Genomic DNA, 26,913 nt, shown 5'->3' with positions numbered 1-26,913 from the left:
TATCAGGGTGAGGGTCACCATTATATTCTACAGCATATTTTTCTGTGAAAAAAGGTGTTGCAATAATAATATTGTATTGATCAAATTATCAATAATCTCATACAAAATAAGTAAACTTTACATTTTAGTAGGCCAAAGGCTCCATCTTATCATTATTTGACTGACCCATGATATATTATTTTCCAAGGACTAACAGAATAACATATTATAATAGATTAATAACAGATTATTGTGTGAGCTCTGTGTGCTTTTGTCTTGACAGAAAGGGGTTTTGAAGACCATGAGAACCTAGTAGACCCACTATCTGCATGGACAAGGGACAGTGAAAACAAAGTTCTCTTCCAAGAGAGATCAGACAAATATGAATTCTTCAAAAACCCTCAGGTGAGTTTTTCACATTGCTTCTTCAAACTGCAATCACTTTCTAAGTTTAAACATATTAAAAATACACATCCTGCATAGTTATCATCAGCAGTGTCTGTTCCGTAAGAAGAATTTAAAAACGTTTTGCCGACTGCCCTGATTTCAAATAGTGTGAGGTGGTCTGCTCATGATATCCTGACAGCTCAATACTCAGCAGGCCATTTTTCTTGGCCTCCCTCTGTTTTTGCAAATCAATCTCTTCATTATTTCAACTCTGGTTACTTTCAAATGTTTGCTCAATCATGAGATATCCTTTCAAAACAGACCCCTTTATGTCATCTTCACAGTGATGCATCAAACAAAATGTCAGCCAGTGAAAAACAAGGCAATTTAATAATGTTGAAACAATGTTTATTGTTCCAACAGAGCCCTTTGTAATCTCTAAGTATTAATGCATTTTGGCTGTTGGCAGCGAGAGGCTGTGGTATCATATGCAGGCCTGAAGTGTATGGAAAAATATGTGAGGGATTGTCTCATTTCCAAAATACTGCTTTGTGTATTCTTACAATTATTTCCAAAAGTGATTTTATTCTTCCATAGAAACATGATTACTGTGTAAATCCTTGTGAATCCAACAAGATTTGATCAATCCTAAGAAAATATAATTTCACTTAAACCCCTCTTGAATAGCATGGCTACTATTGCAATCCGAACTCTTCACATCAGTTAAGATAAATGTATGACATTTTTTTGTAAAATGTATTTGTAACAAAAAAGCTGTAAAAACAAAAATGTAAAACAAAGTTACATTGGTCCTCCGAAGAACACCAAAAAATATAAAGGTTGAATCAACGGATTGGTGCAGTGTGACCACTTATTACGACCCTAAAGTTTTGACTTATTTTAACTGGCATAGTAAAGCTAATATTTTTCTCACTATAGAACTTTTATCAGTGGAAGAAGGACAAGAAAACTCTCAAAGACATGAAAGACAGAGACAAGGAGTTACTTGTGGAGGTAAGTCACACAAACTCCACCATGTAGACTAGACCATTGAAAAGATGTGAGACTTCATGTTGAGTGACAGTTTCCAATGATGTGACCTTTCTGTGACTTCTTATTCCCTTCCTGCCTCCTCCCCACACAGGAGAACTTCTGTGGGACCTCCATCATCGTGCCTGACTTAGAGGGGGTGCTCTATCTCAGGGAGGATGGCAAGAAGTCGTGGAAACAGCGCCTCTTCCTGCTGCGGGCCTCTGGAATTTATTATGTACCCAAAGGGAAGAGCAAGGTCAGAGGTCAAAAAGGGACTTGGGCTACAACCCAGATAAAGAAAACACATCCACTGGCTATATGGCCCAGTCAGTTTCAGTTTAGTGTGAACAGAACACAGTACACTCCCAGCTAACCCAACATACATACAGAGTTGCTATGTGATCAAAAGTAACCCCTTTCCCGCAACAACAACAAAAGGTAAGAGAAAAAAGATGTCTGCAAAAATGGTCTCAATGTCAACTGAGACCTTAATGAAATGGCTGGGAGGTTCTTTACTCTTGGACTACAACGTTATAGTGCTAAATACTTTTTGCTTTATCAACCCCTTATTCCGTTCAAGCCGCTCTAAAAATACAACTGGATTATTTGCACCCACTGGCAACCTATATTCACTTACATCTTTCATCTTGTGGTAACAGTTATTCATAAACACGCCATTCATAGATTATGTCTTTATGGTGTTGAGATTTTACTCAACTCTACTGACGATGGGTGAAGGTGCTACTGTAAGTCAACCCAAGGCTACAGTGGCTACTGGTTCTTGTTTCAAGGCATTGATTAAGTGATACATTTTTTAAGTTAGGCTATAGTGTTTGAACACAATGCTGTCATTCAAGATTCAAGTTTGACTACCTTTTTTCCACAGACATCTCGTGACCTGGTGTGTTTCGTCCAGTTCGACAATGTAAATGTCTACTATGGCAAAGACTTCAAAAACAAATACAAGGCCCCAACAGATTTCTGTTTTGTTCTGAAGGTGAGTGAACAGTTGAAAACACTTTTTTGGAAGGATGACCCCATTTTAGTCTCACAGCTCAAAAGTCACAGTTAGTAAAAGGTATATAAAGAGAGAAACTACATGAGCGCTTCCTTCCCCAATATTATCTTCGATTGCTACATCAATTGTTTTACTTTTAAATGAATTATATATAACCATTGATTCTTGAAAGATGCCTTATTAGCTTCGTTCAACTGTTGTACCCCATCAGAACCCAAAATATAAGCTTGTGTTACTCCTTTGTTTGTAGACATTGTAATTGTAAACAAACACTGTATAGTCTCAAAACATGGTTAAATCTCTCATGTTGATATCAATGGTCAGTCCTTGCATCCACAGCTCTGTCTATGAATTTGAGAGTGGTTACATTTCTCCATCCCCATCCCACAGCTTTTTACCAAAACAGTGGCTGGGTGTACTCTTTGTTATTGTTTGAAATGCAGATTGCTCCTTTAAACCGAGCTTAACTCTTCCACTATGAGCTACTGTAATAGTCTCTATACAGTATAGCTTTATTTGGAAAGGTATCTCACATGCTGCAAGTGTAAGTATGCATGTACATATTAAATAAGCATACAGTGAGGGTTTTGTTTATTATAATTGTAAATAACTCTGGTATATTTTTGTCACTCTACAGACTGGTACTGTGGTCAACCCAACAGCTGCCTCGCTGGAATTGCGAACTTCAATATATAGTAACAGGAAGTGAAAAGTCCCCCATTTTTACAGGCCAATTAATTTGCAAGTGAGTTAGATAAAATTAATGGAATGAGGAACACTGTAAACTTCGCCAACAAAATGTTATTTGGTTTGTAACACATTAGTCATAGTACAGTATTTGTCTTGGTGAAAACCCTTTCCTTGAGGCAATATAGTGTGCTCTCTTCAGTTGGCTCGGTTTCAAGTTGTATCTTTTAATAAGATTCTCACTTCTTCTCAGAACACGAGTTCCTGGTAGGTTGGTGGTTATAGTCTTTTAAGGATCTGAAACTACTCTTTATTTTCCTCCCTCCTTTCAGAAACACTTGAATTGGCAACAACCATTATTCTCTAGGTCTAGGAGGTGTTGGGAATCAAAGCCAAAGAGCTTAGCGAGACAAGGAGACAGAATTACATTTCACTGAGAGATATCCCCTCAAGGCTAGAGGGTTGAAGAAGTGAGGCTGAAGGAAGATGATCTCACTCAGTCAATGTAGCAGACAGGTTGGAACCCTGGGAAGGTTTAGCAAGGTCTCTAATATCTAGCTCTGCATTGGGTCATCAATGCTCATAATGCACCGCTGAATGAGTGAAATGGAGCTAGGCATTTGGACTCAGATGTTATAGAGAGCAATAGTAATGGCATCTTTTTGTAGGCACTAATGGAGACTAACTCCGCCATGGCTAGTTGGCCAAAGCTTAATTTTAGACAGACTGTGCCCCCTAGTGGCACTACCAGGCACCTTCAGCTTCATAGTGGAAAACACTGAATCACGCCAATCAGTGTGTGGTAATGGCCCTACAGCAAAGTCAAGACATTTTCTCTCAGATGGCTAATGTGCTCATGAAAGATGGACAATGATCTCATACAAACTGCTGTGTTTGAACAACGGCCAGGGGAGAAAGTATGACTCGGTTCTCTCCTTTACCACCCTCTGTGATGGATGCTGTGCCATAACTCCATCAGCCGGGTGGACATTTCAGTGTTGGACGTCTCCCATGTTATTTGGGAGGCACATGAGTGCTGACTGTCTGATTATCACCAGCTTTTCCATGACGCATTCAATATGGAGGAGGAGTTCACTTTCTTAAATCCCACCGCTGTCATCAGGCTGTAACGCTTCATTCTGCTAGCGTGGATATCTGATATTTTTATGCAATCTACATTAGAGGACTTTAGAGATCTTATGGCTGGAATCACTTCCCCCCCCCAAAAAAAATAAAAATAAATTGCAAGCTCATACAGGGTAGTGGTACCAAAAAGAACACATTGGATGTGATGCAATCTTTTTGTCTCACTGATTCGCTACCCTAAAGATGTGTCCCCATTCCTATCTACAGCACCCCCAGATCCAGAAAGAGTCTCAGTATATTAAATATCTGTGCTGTGATGATGCCTGGACCATGACTCTCTGGGTGACAGCAATACGCATCGCAAAGGTGAGCTCAGACAGCTTGACAGCGTATATCTAAGGCAGAAACATAAACGGTGATGGGTTGTGCAGACAGAGTTGGTGGTCTTGTGTGTATTGTAATGGTTGGTGTTTGTCCCCTCAGTATGGGAAGTCTCTGTATGAAAACTACAAAACTTCGATGAAGAAGGCTGCAGTCACCACTGCGTGGACCAACCGCACCAGCACTACAACGTCCACTCCGTCAACACCTTCCCCTACCACCAAAGGTTAGTAGACACCCTTTCTGCTGGTAGATATTAGTTGTGAGCAGAAAGATTATCAATGGATAGATCATCATTATTTTACTACACTGAGTATACAAAATCAAGAACTCTTCAAATCAAATTTCAAATAATGACTGTATTGATAAGATGAAAGATCTTATTCCTTGCTTGTCTCTTTCTCTCTGCTCTTCTCCCAGCCAAAGCTTCTGGTCAGGCCAATGGACATGCTCCCCAGCCCCCTGCAGAACCTGTGGCCAAGGTTGGCAATGCACCCCCTCCACCACCACCCCTGTTACCTACACAGATCCTCCCCCCGCCACCCCCTGACCCAGTGCTGACCCCACCACCACCGCCCCTGGCTGCCAAGAGAAGCCCACCATCAACCTCTGTCCCACGACAACTACCCAGCCTGCCCACCAAATTCCCCCCATCACCGACATCCATGGACAACCTCCCTCCACCACCTCCACCTCTCTCCCAGGACGACGGCCCAGAGTTACCTCCAGACTTCCTCCCTCCCCCACCTCCAGCTCTTGGATTCGGTCCAGGTGCCGGCTCGTTACCCCCTCCACATCCAGTCAGCTTCCTACCCCCACCACCACCGGACCCAGGTTTTCCCCTACCACCTCCACCACCTGATCCTACCTTCTGCCCTGTGACCAACAGGGGTTCCTTACCAGCACCTCCGCCTCGCCAGTCCTATATAGGGGCTGGAGCACCCCCCCCTCCACCTCCGCCCCCACCTTCCTCTGCCCCAGCAGGGTTCCGATCGACCCCATCGGTGAGGAAAACAGGCCCCCCTCCACCCAAGAGGACTACACCACCACTAGCAGCGCCCGGGGGCGGGGACTTCATGTCAGAACTAGCCAAGGCTATGGCTAAGAAACGTGGCAATCAGTAAACAGGGGATTGGTCCACACACTCAACCCTTACATTCAGGAAAATCAACCACCGGTGACAGTAGTTGATACAGACTTTTAAAGGAAAGAATATTGCAGATATGATTAAGAACAGCAACTACTTTATGTTTACTATACTGTAAGTGATAAATTAGTTGGGAAGTTATTTGTTTGTGAGACGGAGAGGCTTTTTACATCAAAGAGATTTATTCAACTACTGTGTAAAGTGGGGTCACTTTATATTAATGTTAATCACCAACTGTGGAGCAGCAGGAGGCTCAAGGTTAGTAAGCGGGTTGCCGGTTCAAATCCGATGGCCGACAAGGAAAATCTGGCGGTTGATCTTAAGCCAAAAACCGTCATCTACTGACAATGTTTGTCGCAGTTGATCCAATCACTTTATGAGACATGAACTGTATTGTACATGTACTGTACATACTGTAACTAGTTCTGTATTTGGGCCGAGGGTTATGTGTAAATAGTGTATAAATACACATTTCTCATCAAGATCATTTGACTCCGAGAATAGACGTGTTCCCAATCTGCTCTTGTCTGAATAAATATATTATACCATATTTCAAATTAATTTTCTGTCCTCATTCTGTCCAATTTCATTCATTACACATTTATTATGACATCACACATTTATTATGACCTCACAGTGTTTCTAAAACAGCAGCTGATTGTGCCTTTTCTCATCTTGAATTACATGAGATCAGCAAACAGGTTTACGTTCATGGTCATCCAACAGTTGCGTGAACATTTTTATGTGCAAGTACTGAACTAAATGTATAGTTGCAGATTAATTCCATCATAATGGCTATGTAGATGTGAACTGCAGTCAACAGATGCTGGACAATGTAGAAACTGGTGTTGAAGAGATTTTTTTTGTTGCAGTGCAGTAAACACTGTGATCCTGAATACACTTCAAATATTATGTCACGATGAGTCCCGTCATATTGAGGCAGAGGCGTCACTCAGGAGGAACAGCTGACCTTTAACCCCTGGGCCCACCATGGGGGTTGTGCTGCATACCCCGCCTCCTCTGCTACGTCCTGTGTGAGGTAGGGTTGTACCAGTGTCTGCTGCAGCAGCTTCACCTAGTGATCAGAGTACGTAGTAAGTAAAGATTGAGTTGGGTAATTTTGTGTGAATTAATGGAAAAGGTCACTATCTTATGGTTGAATTAAATATGGCAGATACTGTTTTAGTCCAGTGCAAAATAGTGGCAGAATCAAGTACTACAGAAATGTTTTACGTTTGACTCTGTTTGCATCATTCTGAAATTATTATTATTATTTATTATGTTTATTTAGACAGAGACAATTTACAACAAAAACTAAATTCTCAGAACACTGAGAAATGATGCGTTGCACCAGATTTAGCTAGCAGCTCATTTTCATCTGCAGTCCCCAGGAAATAGCTTTCGTGGTCTAAATCACTATTTCCTATGGCTGACAGCAAATACAATACAATGTACTGTACAATACTACCTGTATTATAATGTAGTTAATGGGTTACCTCAGAGAACTCATTCCCCTCAGCCTTCCGTATTGCAGACTCTGCCATCCAGTTCCTATTTCTGTAGGAAATGTTATGATATTTAAGAAGTTGTAAGTGGCTTATTTGTTCTACCAAGCTAAAAACATAATCATAAAAAAATAACATTAACATAAATGATCATTTACAAAGGTCCTCTTTTCTCATTGTCCTTCATTTACATATATTCAGTAGGAGTGGAATGCATCATCATCCTCATCATCATTATAATAATAATAATCAGTCATAATAATATTCAGAAGACTGGAGCTTGATATCAGGTCAATCTGGTGATTGCTTACTTTTCATCCTGAGTTGACAATCTTCATCAAAATCATTTCCCTGCCTGAGGCCTTAAAAACAATCAAATAATCAATCATCAAACACCATAGGGTAATGAATCTGTGAGATGTTATAATGTAATGTTAACTGGATAACCTGTGCATGAAAATGGGATACAGTGTGCAGTTGGAGTCACCAACATACAGCATTGACTCAATTTAATCTGAAACCCTGCAAATGCATCTAACAAGCAAGCTATGCGCTGGTGTTCTGGTGACATGCTATTCCTGAAACGTGTTACTCGTCATGCATGTCTATTTTCTGCTTTCCCACCCCCCACCCCACCCCACCCTCCACCTGTTTGGGCTCTGCTTTTGTTTCGGTCAGGGGGATTGGTACAGTGTACCTTGCTCACTGCCTGTAATTATTATTATCTTAACATGATGCACGCTCTGCTCTAGCAGTGAGCTACCCCAAAGGAGCAAAGCTTAACGTCAGGACTAATGTATTGCATGTATTGTAATATTTTTCTAATAAATGCTTAAACGAATATGTGACGTTTCCTGTCTGAACTATAGTTTCTATGATGTATTGATTATTTTATAATATTCTCCTGTTGTTCCCCAGAAGAGCATGGGAAAACATGTTTTTATGGCGGCTTGTCAGCATGTACCCATGCAGTACAACCTTCAGTACAGTAACTGAGTGGGCGTTGGGGTGAAGGTAACAGAAAAAGATATCCTCCAGCTGACAGTTTGCAATTAGTACAATCTCCTTCTCTCACTCATCTCTCTCTCTCTCTCTCTCTCTCTCTCTCTCTCTCTCTCTCTCTCTCTCTCTCTCTCTTCTCCTCTAAGTGGGCACGCTTATCTCTCTATGTGTCTCTCTGTGTGTGTTTCTTTCTCTCTCTCCCCCCCTCTCTCTTTCTCTCTCCCCTCTCTTCTCCTCTAAGTCGGCACGCTTATCCCCTTGCAGCGTGTATTTGCTTTTGAAGGTGTTGGTCACAAAAGTAGGAGAAATGTAGGGCACATTTAGCTGCTGTATCGCCAGGAGGAGTGAGGAAAAAAGCGAGATTCTGTAACTTACAAACTATTTCCTTTATCTTACCTTACTGTCTGCTGTTGACATACTCAAACACAATGAAACAGCTTGACTTTGAAACTGTGTTGTACGGCATCTCTATTCTCTTTCCTTTATCTTACCTTACCATCTTCGGTTGACATACTCAAACACTACTAAAGTCTAAATGGTTTACACTCCTAATAATATAATAATAATATGCCATTTAGCAGACGCTTCTATCCAAAGCGACTTACAGTCATGTGTGCATACATTTTTACGTATGGGTGGTCCCGGGGATCGAACCCACTACTCTGGCGTTACAAGCGCCATGCGCTACCAATTGAGCTACAGAGGACCACATACTCAAACACAGGCTACACACTCCTACTCAAACACAGGCTACTAAAGTCTCAATGGTTTACACTCCTACTCAAACACAGGCTACTCAAAGCAGTCTGCAATACTAAATTGCAGTCATAGTAGTTTTATCATCAACATTCCGAACATATAAATCATATGACATAATGACAATAATAACTTAGGCATGTCATAATAGCCTACTAGAATTGCAACTGAAAACACAACCTCTCTTAAATAAGTGACAGTGTGGGGTCTTGGCTTGGGTCCATCCTCTGGGTAAGAAAAATAACTGCACACAAATATAAGCCTCATCTTCAGTTAGCCTACTTTTTGCCTACCTGGCCTGTACTAATCAATGGGTTACAGTGCCATGTACTGGTATTCAGGAGAAGTGCAATTTAAAAGTATTAGATGTGCCTTTTAGTTCATACCACTAGGGGGAGATATCCTCCTTTATAGTGAAAACCACCACATTTATCAATGAAGCAACCCATAAGGAGAAGGGTGAATTTACTCCTAGAGTGAATCTCATTTTTATTAATTTGATTCCTCACGTCCTATCTCCTCCCCTCCTTCTCAACCATATTGGAGGAGAAGGTCCAAAGTTTTGAGAAGAGGGCGAGGAGAGGATTAAATAAATCGAGGAAGGATGAATTGAGAGATCCAAGGAGTACGGTGAACATGCCCCTAGGTCAGTTTGGTATTTTCTCCCCTCATTGTAAAGATTTGGGGAGGCTAAACTGATCCTAGATCAGTGCCTGTGGGTAGCAGAGACACCTTCATGTTCTCTCATTAGCACATCATAATATAGTGTGCATTCCAAATAGCACCCTATTCTCTATGGATTCAGGACTTTTGACCAGGGCCCATAAGGTGCCATTTGGGACGCATAATAGAATATGTAGATGATATACATTTTTGGTGTATAAGCAGGACTAGACCACAGGAGGTTGGTCGCACCTTAATTGGGGAGGATGGGCTCGTGCTGATGGCTGGAGCGGAATCTGTGGAATGGTATCAAATACATCAAAAACATGGTTTGATGCCATTCCTTTTGCTCCGTTCCAGCCATTATTATGAGCCGTTCTCCCCTCAGCAGCCTCCACTGGACTAGACATAATCTGTGGGGAATGTTGTTTAATCAATAACGTCACAGTTAGTCTGTCTGTATATCTAATCAATAAGTAATACAACTGCAACTGTTTATGTTTTATAGCAATGTTTGGTTTGATTTCTGACCATATTTGTGTTGTAAATCCTGTGTGTGTACGTATATGATGTGTACATGTACAGTGAGGGAAAAAGGTATTTGATCCCCTGCTGATTTTGCATGTTTGCCCACTGACAAAGACATGATCAGTCTATAATTTTAATGGTAGGTTTATTTGAACAGTGAGAGACAGAATAACAACAACAAAATCCAGAAAAACGCATGTCAAAAATGTTATAAATTGATTTGCATTTTAATGAGGGAAATAAGTATTTGACCCCTCTGCAAAACATGACTTAGTACTTTGTGGCAAAACCCTTGTTGGCAATCACAGAGGTCAGACGTTTCTTGTAGTTGGCCACCAGGTATTGCACACATCTCAGGAGGGATTTTGTTCCACTCCTCTTTGCAGATCTTCTCCAAGTCATTAAGGTTTCGAGGCTGACGTTTGGCAACTCTAACCTTCAGCTCCCTCCACAGATTTCCTATGGGATTAAGGTCTGGAGACTGGCTAGGCCACTCCAGGACCTTAATGTGCTTCTTCTTGAGCCACTCCTTTGTTGCCTTGGCCGTGTGTTTTGGGTCATTGTCATGCTGGAATACCCATCCACGACCCATACATGCCCTGTCCATCGTCCTTTTGCAGAAAAAGTGTGTTTCCACCTCCATGTTTGACGGTGGGGATGGTGTTCTTGGGGTCATAGGCAACATTCCTCCTCCTCTAAACATGGCGAGTGGAGTTGATGCCAAAAAGCTTGATTTTGGTCTCATCTGACCGCAACACTTTCACCCAGTTCTCCTCTGAATCATTCAGATGTTCATTGGCAAACTTCAGACGGCCCTGTATATGTGCTTTCTTGAGCAGGGGGACCTTGAGGGTGCTGCAGGATTTCAGTCCTTCACGGCGTAGTGTGTTGCCAATTGTTTTCTTGGTGACTATGGTCCCATCATTGACAAGATCCTCCCGTGTAGTTCTGGGCTGATTCCTCACCGTTCTCATGATCATTGCATCTCCACGAGGTGAGATCTTGCATGGAGCCCCAGGCTGAGGGAGATTGACAGTACTTTTGTGTTTCTTCCATTTGCGAATAATCGCACCAACTGTTGTCACCTTCTCACCAAACTGCTTGGCGATGGTCTTGTAGCCTATTCCAGCCTTGTGTAGGTCTACAATCTTGTCCCTGACATCCTTGGAGAGCTCTTTGGTCTTGGCCATGGTGGAGAGTTTGGAATCTGATTGATTGATTGCTTCTGTGGACAGGTGTCTTTTATACAGGTAACAAGCTGAGATTAGGAGCACTCCCTTTAAGAGTGTGCTCCTAATCTCAGCTCGTTACCTGTATAAAAGACACCTGGGAGCCAGAAATCTTTCTGATTGAGAGGGGGTCAAATACTTATTTCCCTCATTAAAATGCAAATCAATTTATAACATTTTTGACATGCGTTTTTCTGGATTTTTTTGTTGTTATTCTGTCTCTCACTGTTTAAATAAACCTACCATTAAAATTATAGACTGATCATTTCTTTGTCAGTGGGAAAACGTACAAAATCAGCAGGGGATCAAATACTTTTTTCCCTCACTGTACGTGTGTTTGTGTGAGTGCGTGTGTGTGTGTTTGTTTGCGTGTGTGCGTGCGTGCGTGTGTGTATGTGTGCATGTGATTGTGAAGGTCAGCCACAGCTTTAGTCTCTGCTTGCATGGGACAGCTGCTATACAGAGTGCTTAACCAATGGCAACACCAGAGATCACAAAGATGCCAAATTCCTGGGCTGTGATTGCCAACATCTAGTGATTACAACCAAAGCCCCTGGCGGCCATCTTTAGGGGCCAGCAGAGCCCTGTTCACAATAACAGTAGAACTGATTTAAGGGAGGTTGGAAATGTGTCCCAAATGGCACCCTATTTTCTTTATAGTGCACTACTTTTTAACCAGAGCCCTATGGGAATAGTGTCCCTTCTAGCCTTGCTAGAAGGACATACCTAAGCCATCCTTATTATTGTCATTATGTGATAAATATGTGTGGAATGTAGAATATAAAACTATTTAGTTTCAGTAATACAGAGAGGTTGGAATAGTCTGTGTAAACTGAGATAGCCTGTGGGGAACAGAATAGAGACTTAAAGCCCATCAAGGACAACAATTTCTCATTAGTAGTTTTATATACTGTAAATAGTTTTGAAGTCATGCTGTTTTATTGGATACAAAAAACTCTACAAAGCAAATAATAACAATCAAGACAAACATATAGACTATTATAGTAGAGTTAAAGGGAATAATGTATTCTCAAATGTTAGAAACCATATTAATCGTCTACACACACTCATTAGTGTTGCAACAACCTCAGACAACATTTTCCCGCGAAGCACCATTCCCATTCAAACTACAGTAGAACCCCCCCCCCACAACGATCTCTAACTGTGTTTTTAATACACAATTAAATCAAACACAGACTACAATTGCTTCACGAGAACCTGGTAAAATTATGTTTTTAATGTGGTTAGCCACTGGATGGCTCAATGAACTGTCAAAGCTACTAAGCGGTTTTGGAGCTAACAAGTGCTCTCAAATCGTATCCGGATGTCGACAGCAGATGAGAGTTATATTCATAATATTGCCAACTTAGCTAGCTAACATAGATTTGGAGAAAATATGTTATATTAACTGGCTAGCTAGCTACCATTAGCAGCGTTTTCAATGGTGGCCAGTGAGATCTAGCTAACCAGCTAGCAAACAATGGAACAAATGTATAATTTCGGATTTGAAAAATACTCCAACAGGCGTTGCCTTTTAGGAATCACAGCTACAAGTACCCCTGGTGCACGGTTAAATTATTAAGTCATTTAAACAATGTATTTTTTGAAGATTTTTTTTTCTCCGAATGCTCTCATTGGTTTTCATGCGTTTCAAACTAGAGCTTGTCCGAGGCTGGTCAGACCATACACTATGCCACTGATGTTGTCCTACATCATATTTCCAGGTACTGGCTCCTAATCTTTTGAATTGGCTTGACGATTATGTCATCAAATCTCAGAAAATGCGGTGATTTAAGATATATAGACAGTTACGTATATTCGTGCTTTTGGATGAATTTACTTCTGCCAGATTCTTTTTATTATGTTTGTGCGCTGAAGGCCATTGCGCTACATTTTTGCCCATTGAAGACCATTCAAAACATCTGCAAAAGTAAAAAGAACTACAAGGCTACTTCCTGGAAAATGCTGCATCTCTTTCATAGCATATAGCGATGACAGTTGCTATCCAATGTAGCGCTGCAATAAGTTGGCCCAAATCCTGGGGCGTGGCTTAGCGAAGGGTCAATTGAAGATGGCTCATGCTACATAGGTCCACACCAGAAGTAGAGTTTTCTACGAAAATCACAGAAATTGGGTACACACCAATCTTTCCCCATTGAAAGCAGTTCAACCAAGCCTAGCGCACCACTAGTATATACAAGAGAGATTCTTTTTTATTCCTCCATATTAACACAGAAATCATAATAAATAGTTTTTTTTGTCTGTAACTAGTTGCTTGACAAAGTCAAAAAATTTCAGAAGGTTACAAAAAAATTATTACATTTTTTACCCCTTGGGGTCAAAATTGTCCCCTGTTAGCGCTCTTAGGGTTAAAGGGTTTTTTATGAAAGTGGACGATATTTGGATGAAACCAGATCAAAGTATGATGACCAAAGTATGAAAATAACTGTTGCTTCTACATCGATAAAGTTTGATCATTAAGTTACTGGTCCCCTCCCCCATGTCAAACACTTGGATTCATTAAAGGGGACAGGGTGACATCACCCTACCTCTCATTTTAATAAACCAATGGTGACATAATATTCTCTTACCTAATTTAAATAAGTACCATCTTGTAACCAGAAGGCGGGTTTGCAGAGGGGCGTGGTTTATATAGTTAAATAGCTACTCTACTGGTGGCAAAATTTGACTGTAGTGTTTCAGCAAATATAATTAAAAGTTTACACTATTCATCTATGGCAAAGATACTTATATATTTCCCCTTTCATCTGTGTCTGGTGTTAGCTAGTTACTGGCTAGCTAGGTCCCATGAAGACCCATGGGGCGGCGCACAATTGGCCCAGCGTCGTCCAGGGTAGGGGAGGGATTGGCCGGCAGGGATATAGCTCAGTTGGTAGAGCATGGCGTTTGCAACGCCAGGGTTGTGGGTTCGATTCACACAGGGGGCCAGTATGAAAAATGAAAAATAATGTATGCACTCACTAACTGTAAGTCGCTCTGGATAAGAGCGTCTGCTAAATGACTAAAATGTAAATGTCTTCAGCCAGCATGTAACAAAAGAGGGGGAAGGGTCATTCAGAACTCCGACGCAGTTGTCAAGTCAACACATCCGTCAGGGCTGCGGTGACCCACATCACAACAGATATGCCAAATGGGAGATGTATATATATATATTTAAAAAATTTGACATCATTGATGTAATTTCAATGTTTAAGTTGCTTTGTGTATGACCAAATTTGTTGAGATGATTTTACTGCAACACTGCTTACTGCATCCAAGTTGCTTGACAGGCATTTCAAAGAGCTGTCAGTCAAGGCGAGCTCATGAATATAAGATCGCTGCCCACTCCGCCGGTCTTTTCAAACTTCCTGGTAGTTAGCCATGAGAGAAAATGTACTTTTTCTAAAATGTTGAGCATTTCTTTCCAAAACAAATATTATGGGTGATATTTTAGTCACTCAAAAGGTTATTTTGCACGGGAATAAGAATGACTGTTCGGGACCTTTAAGAGAATGAAAGAGATTTCACAAGGCAACCTTGTGCTAAATTGAATGGGTACCAATGGCAGATTAGGATGGATTTTTACATCTGTACCCCAGTGCGACCCACGACCGCAGTGAAATGTCACTGTGAGGGAGTACAAGTTCTTCCATAGGATCTTCCACAAACGTTTCCATAGACGTTTGTAATTCATAGAGTTTCCATGCAATACTTTTCTCAATGCCTTCCCAGTTAATAAAACCTAACAGGCTGTTGGGATCTTTACAGACATTGTATTGGTATTCTGACCCTTGGTGCATATAAGATATCTAGACACTTCTCAGCTTACTCACTTCTGTCTTTAGGTTGTGATGTGCCTCTTTCACAGGTTTGAATGTGTGTCCTCTGTGGTCTCTCCCCTCCATACAGACCAGCTTACCGTCTGTCTCATAGAACAGCCTCATTGCTTCTCCGTGCTCAGGACAATAATATTTTCTCTCATCTGTAGTCTTTTGTGCTTTGGTATTCTCTTTTCTGCTCTTCTCCAGTTTCAACTGGTCCGCCATGTTCCTAGTCAGGCACAGTAGCCAGTCTGTTGATCTGGAAGTTTCTGTCTGTGACCGGAGCTCTACACTCAGGGCAGTGTTAGAGGAGTCCAGCATCTGGGATCTCTTGAAGGCATCTCTTGCAGAAGATGTGCTGGCAGCTGAGAGATCTCAGTACAGATGGGGCAGAAGGTGGTCTGACAGGGCAGAGGAAGACGTAGCCATGCTGACTATGTCGGGTTCACTGTTCACAGAAAGAGCGTGAGAGAGAGAAAGAGAAAGAAGTGTGTGCTTTAAATACACTGTCAACTTAATGTGACCAATCTTTGTCACATCCATTGACCTGATGGTGTGACAGGAAGGTCATCTTGCTGTCAACCAAGAGGTATTTTGTACAAGTTTAGCTATCATCAGAAAGCTTCTATTCCTGGCATCTTGCTGCCTTTAAGTTACTATAAAATGTAGTGATGGGGAAACGAAGCTTCCTTAAGCATTGATGCTTTCCAACTATTTGTATAGAAAATAGGTTCATTACTCGAGGCTTTGATCAACACAGTGTACACTAGTGGCACCTGCTGTTTAAAATAATTAAGAGCAGCCAAATTATTATAGATGACGTTCCACACACTGTAGCGCGTGCGTAGCCTTTTTGTCTTCTACCAAAACCAATACCAAACCAATCAGGTGGTTAAGTCCCAAATGGCACCCTATTTCCTATATAGTGCATTACTTATGACCAGGGCCCATCGGGTGCACTATATAGCAGATAGGGTGCAATTTGGGATGCAAACCTAGATACACATACAACCCATAATGACCTCCTTAGAGGAAAGCAGGAGTTAGTATATTCAGAGCAGTTTTATAGAGTACCACAAGGTTTCTGTGGAATTTACTGAGTCTAAATGTCATGCAGAGATAGAGAGAGCAACAAGGTTGTTATTGAAACAGAATAGCAAAAACAAGCAGAGAATGTTCCATGTCAATGAGTAAAAAAATATGTGACAGAGGCAAAACAAGCATGTCTGGTTTGCATTCATTAGCTAATCAGTGGGGAATGGCTCTCTCTTGAGCTCTCTTCAGTCCTTTGATGTACTGTAGTCTTATTGTGGTATCATTCTGTTCCTAACAGACCGACCTGGGGCTCTATTTTAACATACCCAACGCAGGCGGTAACGCTATAGGATCAGGGGTGTGTCACAAATATTTGTCACTATCACAATTATCGCCGCATTTGCTGGCGTTGGCGCAAAAGGGCTGGGTTTTGATGAATAAACAAGTTGTGGTTGTGTCTAGGCTTGGGCCCTCACTGGCCAATCAGAACGTGCTCCATGGCGAAATAAGTGGTTGCTTCAACCCTTTAATGACAGTCTTGACTACTTCGCGATTGCATTGGGCAGACAAAAAAAAGCCTTCAGAGGAGGGGAGGCTATGCTTGGTTTTTAATCAAATTAAACGAAATAGGATAAAACATTAGTTTTTTATGTTTCTAAATACAAAGTATACAGGCACCAAAAGCACATTGGGCTACTCGTTCCATGCGCATACGGGCAGTGTGTGTCACGGCTAGATAGATTTCCGCTGTCAAAATGCATGCCATAACCAACTGCTTTACCTCTAAAACCAGCTTTTGGGCGGTCTTAAATATCTCCATCAGTGCTGCCTGATATTAGGACTTTGGATCATGTTTTTAAGGACACACCTCAAATATATCCACCCCGACCATCTGAGCCAGCTGATAAGACAGGTAAATTGCCGAACCTGGCGTTTGGACTGGAAAATGCCAGTGAGACAGTTTTTACAGCGCCTTGCAAAAGCGTGCATTACAACCAGTAATTTAAATTGATTTTTATTTGGATTTCATATAATGGACATACACAAAATTGTCCAAAATGGTGAAGTGAAATGAAAAAAATTACTTGTTTCAAAAAATTCTAAAAAAATAATAACGGAAAAGTGGTGCTTGCATATGTTTTCACCCCCTTTGCTATGAGGCCCCTAAATAAGATCGGTGCAACCAATTACCTTCAGACGTCACATAATTAGTTAAATAAAGTCCACCTGTGTGCAATCTAAGTGTTACATGATCTCAGTATATATACACCTGTTCTGAAAGGCCCCAGAGTCTGCAACACCACTAAGCAAGGGGCACCACCAAGCAAGCGACACCATGAAGACCAAGGAGCTCTCCAAACAGGTCAGGGACAAAGTTGTGGAGAAGTACAGATCAGGGTTGGGTTATAAAACATCCCACGGAGCACGGACCAGGCAAGGAGGGCATTAATCAGAGAGGCAACAAAGAGACCAAAGATAACTCCCTGTAGCTCAGTTGGTAGAGCATGGTGCTTGCAATGCCAGGGTTGTGGGTTTGATTCCCACGGGAGGCCAGTATGAAAGAATAAATAAAAATGTATACACTCACTAACTGTAAGTCGCTCTGGATAAGAGCGTCTGCTAAATGACTAAAAATGTAAATGTAATAACCCTGAAGGAGCTGCAAAGCTCCACAGCGGAGATTAGAGAATCTGTCCATAGGACCACTTTAAGCCGTACACACCACAGAGCTGGGCTTTACAGAAGAGTGGCCAGAAAAAAGCCATTGCTTAAAAAAAAAAATAAGCAAACATATTTGGTGTTCGCCAAAAGGCATGTGGGAGACTCCTCAAACATGCTTTGGTCAGATGAGACTAAAATTGAGCTTTTTGGCCATCAAGGAAAACGCTATGTCTGGCGCAAACCCTAAACCTCTCATCACCCTGAGAACACCATCCCCACAGTGAAGCATGGTGGCGGCAGCATCATGTTTTGGGGATGTTTTTCATCGGCAGGGACTGGGAAACTGGTCAGAATTGAAGGAATGAGGGCGCTAAATACAGGGAAATTCTTGAGGGAAACTTGTTTCAGTCTTTCAGAGGTTTGAGACTGGGATGGAGGTTCACCTTCCAGCAGGACAATGACCCTAAGCATACTGCTAAAGCAACACTTGAGTGGTTTAAGGGGAAATATTTAAATGTCTTCAAATGGCCTAGTCAAAGCCCAGACCTCAATCCAATTGAGAATCTGTGGTTGACTTAAAGATAGCTGTACACAGGCAGAACCCATCCAACTTGAAGGAGCTGGAGCAGTTTTGCCTTGAAGAATGGGCAAAAGTCCCAGTGGCTAGATGTGCCAAGGTTATAGAGACATACCCCAAGAGACTTGCAGCTGTAATTGCTGCAAAAGGTGGCTCTACAAAGTATTGACTTTTGTGGTGTGAATAGTTATTTTGTCTTATTTCTTGTTTGTTTCACAATAAAAAAAGATTTATCATCTTTACAAGTGTTGTGTAAATCAAATGATACAACCCCCCCAAAAAATCCATTTTAATTCCAGGTTGTAAGGCAACAAAATAGGAAAAATGCCAAGGGGGGTGAATACTTTCGCAAGCCACTGTACATGACGAAATTGCAAACTAACATGTGTTTGACACAAGCGCCGCCTTAATGCCAGCCGAAAATAGAGCCCCTGGCTCCAAGATATCTACTTCTTTAGATTTCAGTGAAACTAAGGTTCAACAAGAATTTCTGAATGTTTTCTTCAATAGACAATACCCAGTCAAATGTAATATCATGGCATAGAAGTACTGGGGTGAATCAGCTGTCTCTTTCTCTTTCTCACACACACATACAGGGCACATACACACATAAGTACACAGCAAATTCTCCAGTGTTAAATCAACACTGAGAATGTTACATTTAACACTGGTCCATTGTCTATAGGGGTCCAAACTTTTCAGTGTTAAATTAACACACTGCTTAGTGTAAAACCTTATTTGCCTATTTACCAGAGTGCCTTTCAAGTTAATTGTAGAGTTACCACCCATGACTGTATTTGTTAATAACAGACACGTGAGATCCTAAGTGAATATGTTATCATTAAATAAAATCCTTTAACACAATATGTATTCCATGAGGCCTTATTTTGAGAGCCTAGTTTTAGCTAGTGATGTTACGTTTGATACCGGAGCTCCTCCAAGGCATGCGTTCAAATCGCTAAGCAGTGTACTTCGAAGCATGATGCCGATGCCTGTATCACTTTATCAAAAGCACGTGATCAATAACATCTGAAGCTTTGTTTCTTTGAAGAACCACCTGATTATTTTGGTATTGGTTTAGTAGAAGACAAAAAGGCTATGCTGCGCACGCGCTATGGAGTGTGGAACGTTATCTATAATAATTTGGCTGCTCTAAAATCTTTTGACCTGCAGGTGCCACTAGTGTACACTGTGTTGATCAAAGCCTTGAATAATGAACCAATTTTCGACACAATTGGCTGGAAAACCTCAATGCACTAAACTTTGTTTCCCCATCACCAGTTTTACCCTGATACAGTGGCCTGAAACACATGGTTTACAGGCCACATCAGGCATACAAGTCACATTATGCTGGTTTGCAACATAATAATAAACAAATAATTCCTATTGATTCCAGCCAGAGTGGGGATATCTAACATTCAGAAGTTTTACTCACCCGCAACCTGCATTCAGAATGACTGTCGGGTTGAGAAGACAAAGATTGGAGACTACCTAAACCATCAAAACTGGAACAACCATTTCAGTAATAGGTGCAATATGTGAAAGTAGCAGATTGGATTTGTTTTGAACAATGCATGTTGAATAATGAATTAATCAATTAAAGTACATACAAAAACACATATTGAAACAAACAATTTAAAATATCAACCTGCAATAGAACATGCTGCAAAATATGATAATGATTTGTGTGGTTTTGGTTTAACACTGGTTATTAACACCAACACTGGGGTTATTTTACACCAATCAGTGTTAATTTAAAACTTACAGAGTTAGTTTAACACCTGAATGAACACAAAAAATTTTACACTAAAAAATCAACACTAGGTAACGCTGGCCAATTTGCTGTGCATACGCCGGCACATGTACGCTCACACACACATGGTTTACATGGTTTACAACACAAGTATGGCCATAGAAATCTAGCATTATTTTTCAAACTATTATTCACCTGGTAATAAATCAAAGCCAAAGTCACTAGGGCCTTACAGGAATCTAGACCATATCTGTCTGAACGGAAGGGTTTTGACATCATCAATGGATTGGGACATCCAGAGTGTATAAGCCCAGAGTCCGTAACAGTGGGTGAACTGCTGGCCTGTGTGTGTGGGATTGGTAAAACCAATGAAACTCAGAGGAGAGGACCGAGCCCTCTGTTTTTAGGTTGGCAATACTGTACATTCAGAGTACATTATAATACCTTCTCCTACACAAAGATACGTTTTCATTTAAGTTCCACTTCATTGTCAATTGCCTGAGATTGCACCTCGATTTGTAAAATATGGCATTTGATTTCAAGACTAAAAACACTTTGTGTATCTTGCTTTTAGCTGAATGACTCAAGGTTATGGTATTGGATAAGAGAACCATCTTTAAGTCATGAGATTTTTACTGAGGTCTTTAAAAAAGCATAACTTTGGCTCCTCTACTATTAGTGTGAACAGGGCTCTGTTGGCCCCTAAAGATGGCCGCCAGGGGCTTTGGTTGCAATCACTAGATGTTGCCAATCACATCCCAGGAATTTGGCATCTTTGTGATCTCTGACATTGCCATTGGTTAAGCACTCTGTATAGCAGCTGTCCCATGCCAGCAGAGACTAAAGCTGTGGCTGACCTTCACACAAGCACGCGCACACAAATGCACACATTCACACACACTCACACTAAATCATTTCTCTAATAGCAACCTTAGTCTTTCCCTAAAAACAACCTTACTTACATTTCCTAGTTCCCTCCCCTCTATCCCTATTTCTAAAGCCTTGAGGTTTCATCTCCTCTGCTCCCTCTCTGTCAGCGTGTATTGATTAGCAGGCTCTGGGCTGAGACAGAGATAGAAGACATTTGTTCAATGATAACAGAGCCTTGTCCCAAATGGCACCATATTCCCTAACGTTACTGTATATAGGGTGCCATTTGGGATGCAACCATAGGCGTTCCATGATGGTGTGTGTATGTGTTTTCCATGGAGGAGGCCTGCCTGTCTGTCGATGGGCGATGATGGTCCTTATTGATCCTCTTATTGATTTTTGGGAGCCAATCAGTGTTCAGGAAGGCCGCCTGAATGGGTCCTAGCATGTGTCCCAAATGGCACCCTATTACCTATATAGTACACTACTTTTCACCAGAGCGCTATGGTCAAAAGTAGTGCACTATATAGGGAATATGGTGCCATTTGGGGTGCAGTCCTATTGAGGAGCTAGTCCAGTGTGTAGCCTGATTCCACCAGGCTACATTTCTGCTGGGTAGACTAGAGGACCATCTCTATCTCCAATGTTGTCATTAGTTGCTTTGCATTGTGTGTAACAATTGGCATTGTCTAATTTCCATATGAGTTTAGATAGCATCCATCCATCCCCCAACCGGCAGGGCTGGTTAATCATTAGCCAACAGGGAGTGAGGGACCACAGGAAGGAGGAGAGGAGGAGGGAGGAGGAGGAGAGAGGAGACAGAGACGGCTATGCTGGTTAACCATTAGCCAACCATGACTGGGAGCGAGGGACCACAGGAAGGAGGAGAGGAGAAGGGAGGAGGAGGAGAGAGGAGACAGAGACGGCTATGCTGGTTAACCATTAGCCAACCATGACTGGGAGCGAGGGACCACAGGAAGGAGGAGAGGAGAAGGGAGGAGGAGGAGAGAGGAGACAGAGACGGCTATGCTGGTTAACCATTGGCCAACCATGACTGGGAGCGAGGGACCACAGGAAGGCGGAGAGGAGAAGGGAGGAGGAGGAGAGAGGAGACAGAGACGGCTATGCTGGTTAACCATTAGCCAACCATGACTGGGAGCGAGGGACCACAGGAAGGAGGAGAGGAGAAGGGAGGAGGAGGAGAGAGGAGACAGAGACGGCTATGCTGGTTAACCATTGGCCAACCATGACTGGGAGCGAGGGACCACAGGAAGGAGGAGAGGAGAAGGGAGGAGGAGGAGAGAGGAGGAGGAGACGGCTATGCTGGTTAACCATTAGCCAACCATGACTGGGAGCGAGGGACCACAGGAAGGAGGAGAGGAGGAGGAGGAGAGAGGAGGAGGAGACGGCTATGCTGGTTAACCATTAGCCAACCATGACTGGGAGCGAGGGAACACAGGAAGGAGGAGAGGAGAAAGAGGGATGGAGGAGAGGGAAGAGAAGGAAAGGAGAGAGGAGGAGACAGATCACCTACACCACGATGTCCCAGGAAATCAATTAATAACATTATGGAAAGTCATCCATCCCTCTGATACAGCCATGACTGGCAAGTTCAGAGAAGCATAGAACAAGATGCTTTGACTGTGACTGTGTTGATCTAAATCTGTGTAGCCACTTATTGATAAGGGGAATCTCCAGCAGATATTTTTCTTTGTCTCTGTCTGTAGCATAGCACATGTGGTCAGCGAGATTCACTGTAGTAGCATAATTTATCGCCTTATATACAGGCTAGCATACGAATGGATTAATATAGACCTATGTATTCGTTTCTAATTTAAACATATCTCTTTCTTCACGGTTTCCATCTTGCACAATTCACTCATCTAAACTGGCATCTCCACTGGCCTCTCTCTCTTCCCTACTCTCTCTCTTCCCTCCTCAACTCAACTCGCCGTGTTTGGAGGAGGAGGAATGCTGCCTATGACCCCAAGAACACATCCCCCCAGGACAACTTCACTGCATCAAAGGGACGATGGACGGGGCCATGTACCGTCAAATCTTGGGTGAGAACCTCCTTCCCTCAGACAGGGCATTGAAAATGGGTCGTGGATGGGTATTCCAGCATGACAATGACCCAAAACACACGGCCAAGGCAACAAAGGAGTGGCTCAAGAAGAGCACATTAAGGTCCTGGAGTGGCCTAGCCAGTCTCCAGACCTTAATCCCATAAAAAATCTGTGGAGGGAGCTGAAGGTTCGAGTTGCCAAACGTCAGGCTCGAAACCTTAATGACTTGGAGAAGATCTGCAAAGAGGAGTGGGACAAAGTCCCTCCTGAGATGTGTGCAATACCTGGTGGCCAACTATGTCACGGTCGTCTATGTCGTCCAAGTATGACCAAGGCGCAACGTGTCCAAGAAACATGACTTTATTAATCAAAGTAACCAAATACAAAACAAAAGACGACTCAAATGAAGTCCACGGTACAACAGACCGAAAACGGAACAAAAACCCACAAACACACAGTGAAACCACAACAGTTTAAATATGGCTCCCAATCAGAGATAACGAGCCGACAGCTGTCACTCGTTACCTCCGATTGGGAGTCACATGAATAATCAAGAACCACCACAACATAGAAATGAACACCTAGAAACCAACATAGAAATACACCCAAAAGAAAATGAACAACCCTGGCTCAATAATCAAAGTCCATGGAGCCAGAGTGTCACAGTACCCCCCTAAAAGGTGCGAACTCCGGGCGCACCAGCATACAGTCTAGGGGAGGGTCTGGGTGGGCGTCTGTCCATGGTGGCGGCTCTGGCACTGGTCGTGGTCCCCACCCCACCATAGTCACTACCCGCTTACGTAGCCTCCTCCAAATGACCACCCCCAACTAAACCCCCACAGGATTAAGGGGCAGCACTGGACTAAGAGGCATCACCGGACTCAGGGGCAGCACCGGACTAAGGGGCAGCACCGGGCTAAGGGGCAGCACCGGGCTAAGGGGCAGCACCGGACTAGGGGGCAGCACCGGGCTAAGGGGGCAGCACCGGACTAAGGGGCAGCACCGGACTAAGGGGCAGCTCCGGACTGAATGGCGGATCCTGGCTGGTTGGCTCTGGCTGATCCTGGCTGGCTGGCGGATCCGGGCTGGACGGCTCTGGCGGATCCTGGCTGGGACGGCTCTGGCGGATCCTTGCTGGACGGCTCTGGCGGATCCTGGCTGGACGGCTCTGGCGGATCCTGGCTGGACGGCTCTGGCGGATCCTGGCTGGACGGCTCTGGCGGATCCTGGCTAGACGGCTCTGGCGGATCCTGGCTAGACGGCTCTGGCGGATCCTGGCAGGACGGCTCTGGCGGATCCTGGCTGGACGGCTCTGGCGGATCCTGGCTGGACGGCTCTGGCGGATCCTGGCTGGACGGCTCATGGCTGGCTGACGGATCTGGCTGCTCATGGCTGGCTGACGGATCTGGCTGCTCATGGCTGGCTGACGGATCTGGCTGCTCATGGCTGGCTGACGGATCTGGCTGCTCATGGCTGGCTGACGGGTCTGGCTGCTCATGGCTGGCTGACGGATCTGGCTGCTCATGGCTGGCTGACGGATCTGGCTGCTCGCGGCTGGCTGACGGGTCTGGCTGCTCATGGCTGGCTGACGGATCTGGCTGCTCGTGGCTGGCTGACGGATCTGGCTGCTCATGGCTGGCTGACGGATCTGGCTGCTCGTGGCTGGCTGACGGATCTGGCTGCTCGCGGCTGGCTGACGGATCTGGCTGCTCATGGCTGGCTGACGGATCTGGCTGCTCATGGCTGGTTGACGGATCTGGCTGCTCATGGCTGGCTGATGGTGCTGGCTGGGCGGCTGGCGGTGGAGGCGGACCCCAGCCTCGGATTGCGGTCATCACCTCCAGCAGGGCGGCTCCCATCTGCAGGAGCTGCTCTTGCTGGCCCCGAACCTGGGCTTCCAGTCTAGTATGGGCTGCGTCGGCTCCTGCTGATTCCATAGCTGGTGTATGATTCTGTCTGGCGGAAGGCTCTAGCGGCTCCTGTCTGGCGGAAGGCTCTAGCGGCTCCGGTCTGGCGGACGGCTCTGAAGGCTCATGGCAGACGGGCGGCTTTGCAGGCTCAGTACAGACGGGCGGCTTATGCAGCGCTTGGCAGACGGGCAGTTCAGACGCCATAGGGCAGACGGGCAGTTCAAGCGCCGTTGGGCAGACGGGCAGTTCAGGCGCCGTTGGGCAGACGGCCAGTTCAGGCGCCATTGGGCAGACGGCAGACTCTGGCCGGCTGGCGACGCACCCGTAGGCTTCGTGCGTGGAGCAGGAACAGGCCGGGCTGGACTGGTGACGCACCCCGTAGGATTCGTGCGTGGAGCAGGAACAGGCCGGGCTGGACTGGTGACGCACCCGTAGGATTCGTGCGTGGAGCAGGAACAGGCCGGGCTGGGCTGGTGACGCACCCCGTAGGATTCGTGCGTGGAGCAGGAACAGGCCGGGCTGGGCTGGCGACGCGCACCGTATCCCTGGTGCGAGTGGCCGGAACAGGCCGGGCCGGGCTGGCGACGCACATCGTGGACCTGGTGCGTGGAGTAGGAACAGGCCGGTCCGTACCGGGAACACACACCACTGGCCTTAACTGGGGATCAGGAACGGGCCGGACCGGACTGGTAACACACTTCAGTCTCTCACGCCGTGCCACAACAACTTCCCTCCCTCTACTCGCCAATGGCTCCCGTAATCCGATAGCCTTCTCTCCACATCTCCCTGTGGCAGCCTCCTGCTGCCCAGGCGCCCAAGCCATGTGCCCCCCCCCAAATTTTTTTTGGGGTTGCCTCTCGTCCTTCCGACGATGGCCCTGCTGATGCCGTTGCTCCTCTCCTGCCAGGTTCTCCCCCTTCATCGCCCTCCGGTACCGGACGGCCTCCTCCTGCGTAATATGTCCCCAGCCGAGGAGGACATCCACCAGCGTTCTCTCCATACCTGGCGCTTCCTCCCCAAGAAATTCTTGGGTAGTACTCTCGGGCTTCCAGCCTTGCCTCCGTGCTGCCTCCTCATATCACCGCCTCTCGGCTTTAGCTGCCTCCCGCTCTTCACGAGGACGGCGATATTCTCCCGGTTGATCCCAAGGCCCCTTACCATCCAGAATCTCCTCCCATGTCCATGAATCCTTTATGGGAGTCCATAAATCCTGTGTAGGTAGGTCCTGTTGCCGCTTGACACGCTGCTTGGTCTTTTTGTGGTGGGTTTTTCTGTCCTGGTCGTCTATGTCGTCCAAGTATGACCAAGGCGCAACGTGTCCAAGAAACATGACTTTATTAATCAAAGTAACCAAATACAAAACAAAAGACGACTCAAATGAAGTCCACGGTACAACAGACCGAAAACGGAACAAAAACCCACAAACACACAGTGAAACCACAACAGTTTAAATATGGCTCCCAATCAGAGATAACGAGCCGACAGCTGTCACTCGTTACCTCCGATTGGGAGTCACATGAATAATCAAGAACCACCACAACATAGAAATGAACACCTAGAAACCAACATAGAAATACACCCAAAAGAAAATGAACAACCCTGGCTCAATAATCAAAGTCCATGGAGCCAGAGTGTCACAAACTACAAGAAACGTCTGACCTCTGTGATTGCCAACAAGGGTTTTGCCACCAAGTACTAAGTCATGTTTTGCAGAGGGGTCAAATACTTATTCCCCTCATTAAAATGCAAATCAATTTATAACATTTTTGACATGCGTTTTTCTGGATTTTTGTGTTGTTATTCTGTCTCTCACTGTTCA

The 26,913-nt window shown here is 44.1% G+C and overlaps 1 protein-coding gene across 3 annotated transcripts in view; it reads left to right on the top strand.

The window, feature by feature from the left end:
* Positions 1 to 6,278, top strand: part of LOC121569378 (amyloid beta (A4) precursor protein-binding, family B, member 1 interacting protein) — a 33,275-nt gene extending 26,997 nt beyond the window's left edge. For all 3 annotated transcript variants that reach the window (XM_041880277.2, XM_045221169.1, XM_045221170.1), the window contains exons 7-13: positions 263 to 384; positions 1,306 to 1,380; positions 1,511 to 1,654; positions 2,285 to 2,395; positions 4,457 to 4,555; positions 4,673 to 4,796; positions 4,991 to 6,278. In XM_041880277.2, the coding sequence (XP_041736211.2) occupies positions 263 to 384; positions 1,306 to 1,380; positions 1,511 to 1,654; positions 2,285 to 2,395; positions 4,457 to 4,555; positions 4,673 to 4,796; positions 4,991 to 5,694 (1,379 nt within the window). In that variant the 3' untranslated portion in view covers positions 5,695 to 6,278. The remainder of the gene's footprint in view (positions 1 to 262; positions 385 to 1,305; positions 1,381 to 1,510; positions 1,655 to 2,284; positions 2,396 to 4,456; positions 4,556 to 4,672; positions 4,797 to 4,990) is intronic.
* The last annotated feature ends 20,635 nt before the right edge of the window (positions 6,279 to 26,913 follow it).

This window comes from Coregonus clupeaformis, chromosome 7, assembly GCF_020615455.1.
Source record: "Coregonus clupeaformis isolate EN_2021a chromosome 7, ASM2061545v1, whole genome shotgun sequence".
Lineage (NCBI taxonomy): Eukaryota > Metazoa > Chordata > Actinopteri > Salmoniformes > Salmonidae > Coregonus > Coregonus clupeaformis.
The sequence above is the reverse complement of the archived record's forward strand: the minus strand, read 5'-3'. Positions and strand labels throughout refer to the sequence as shown.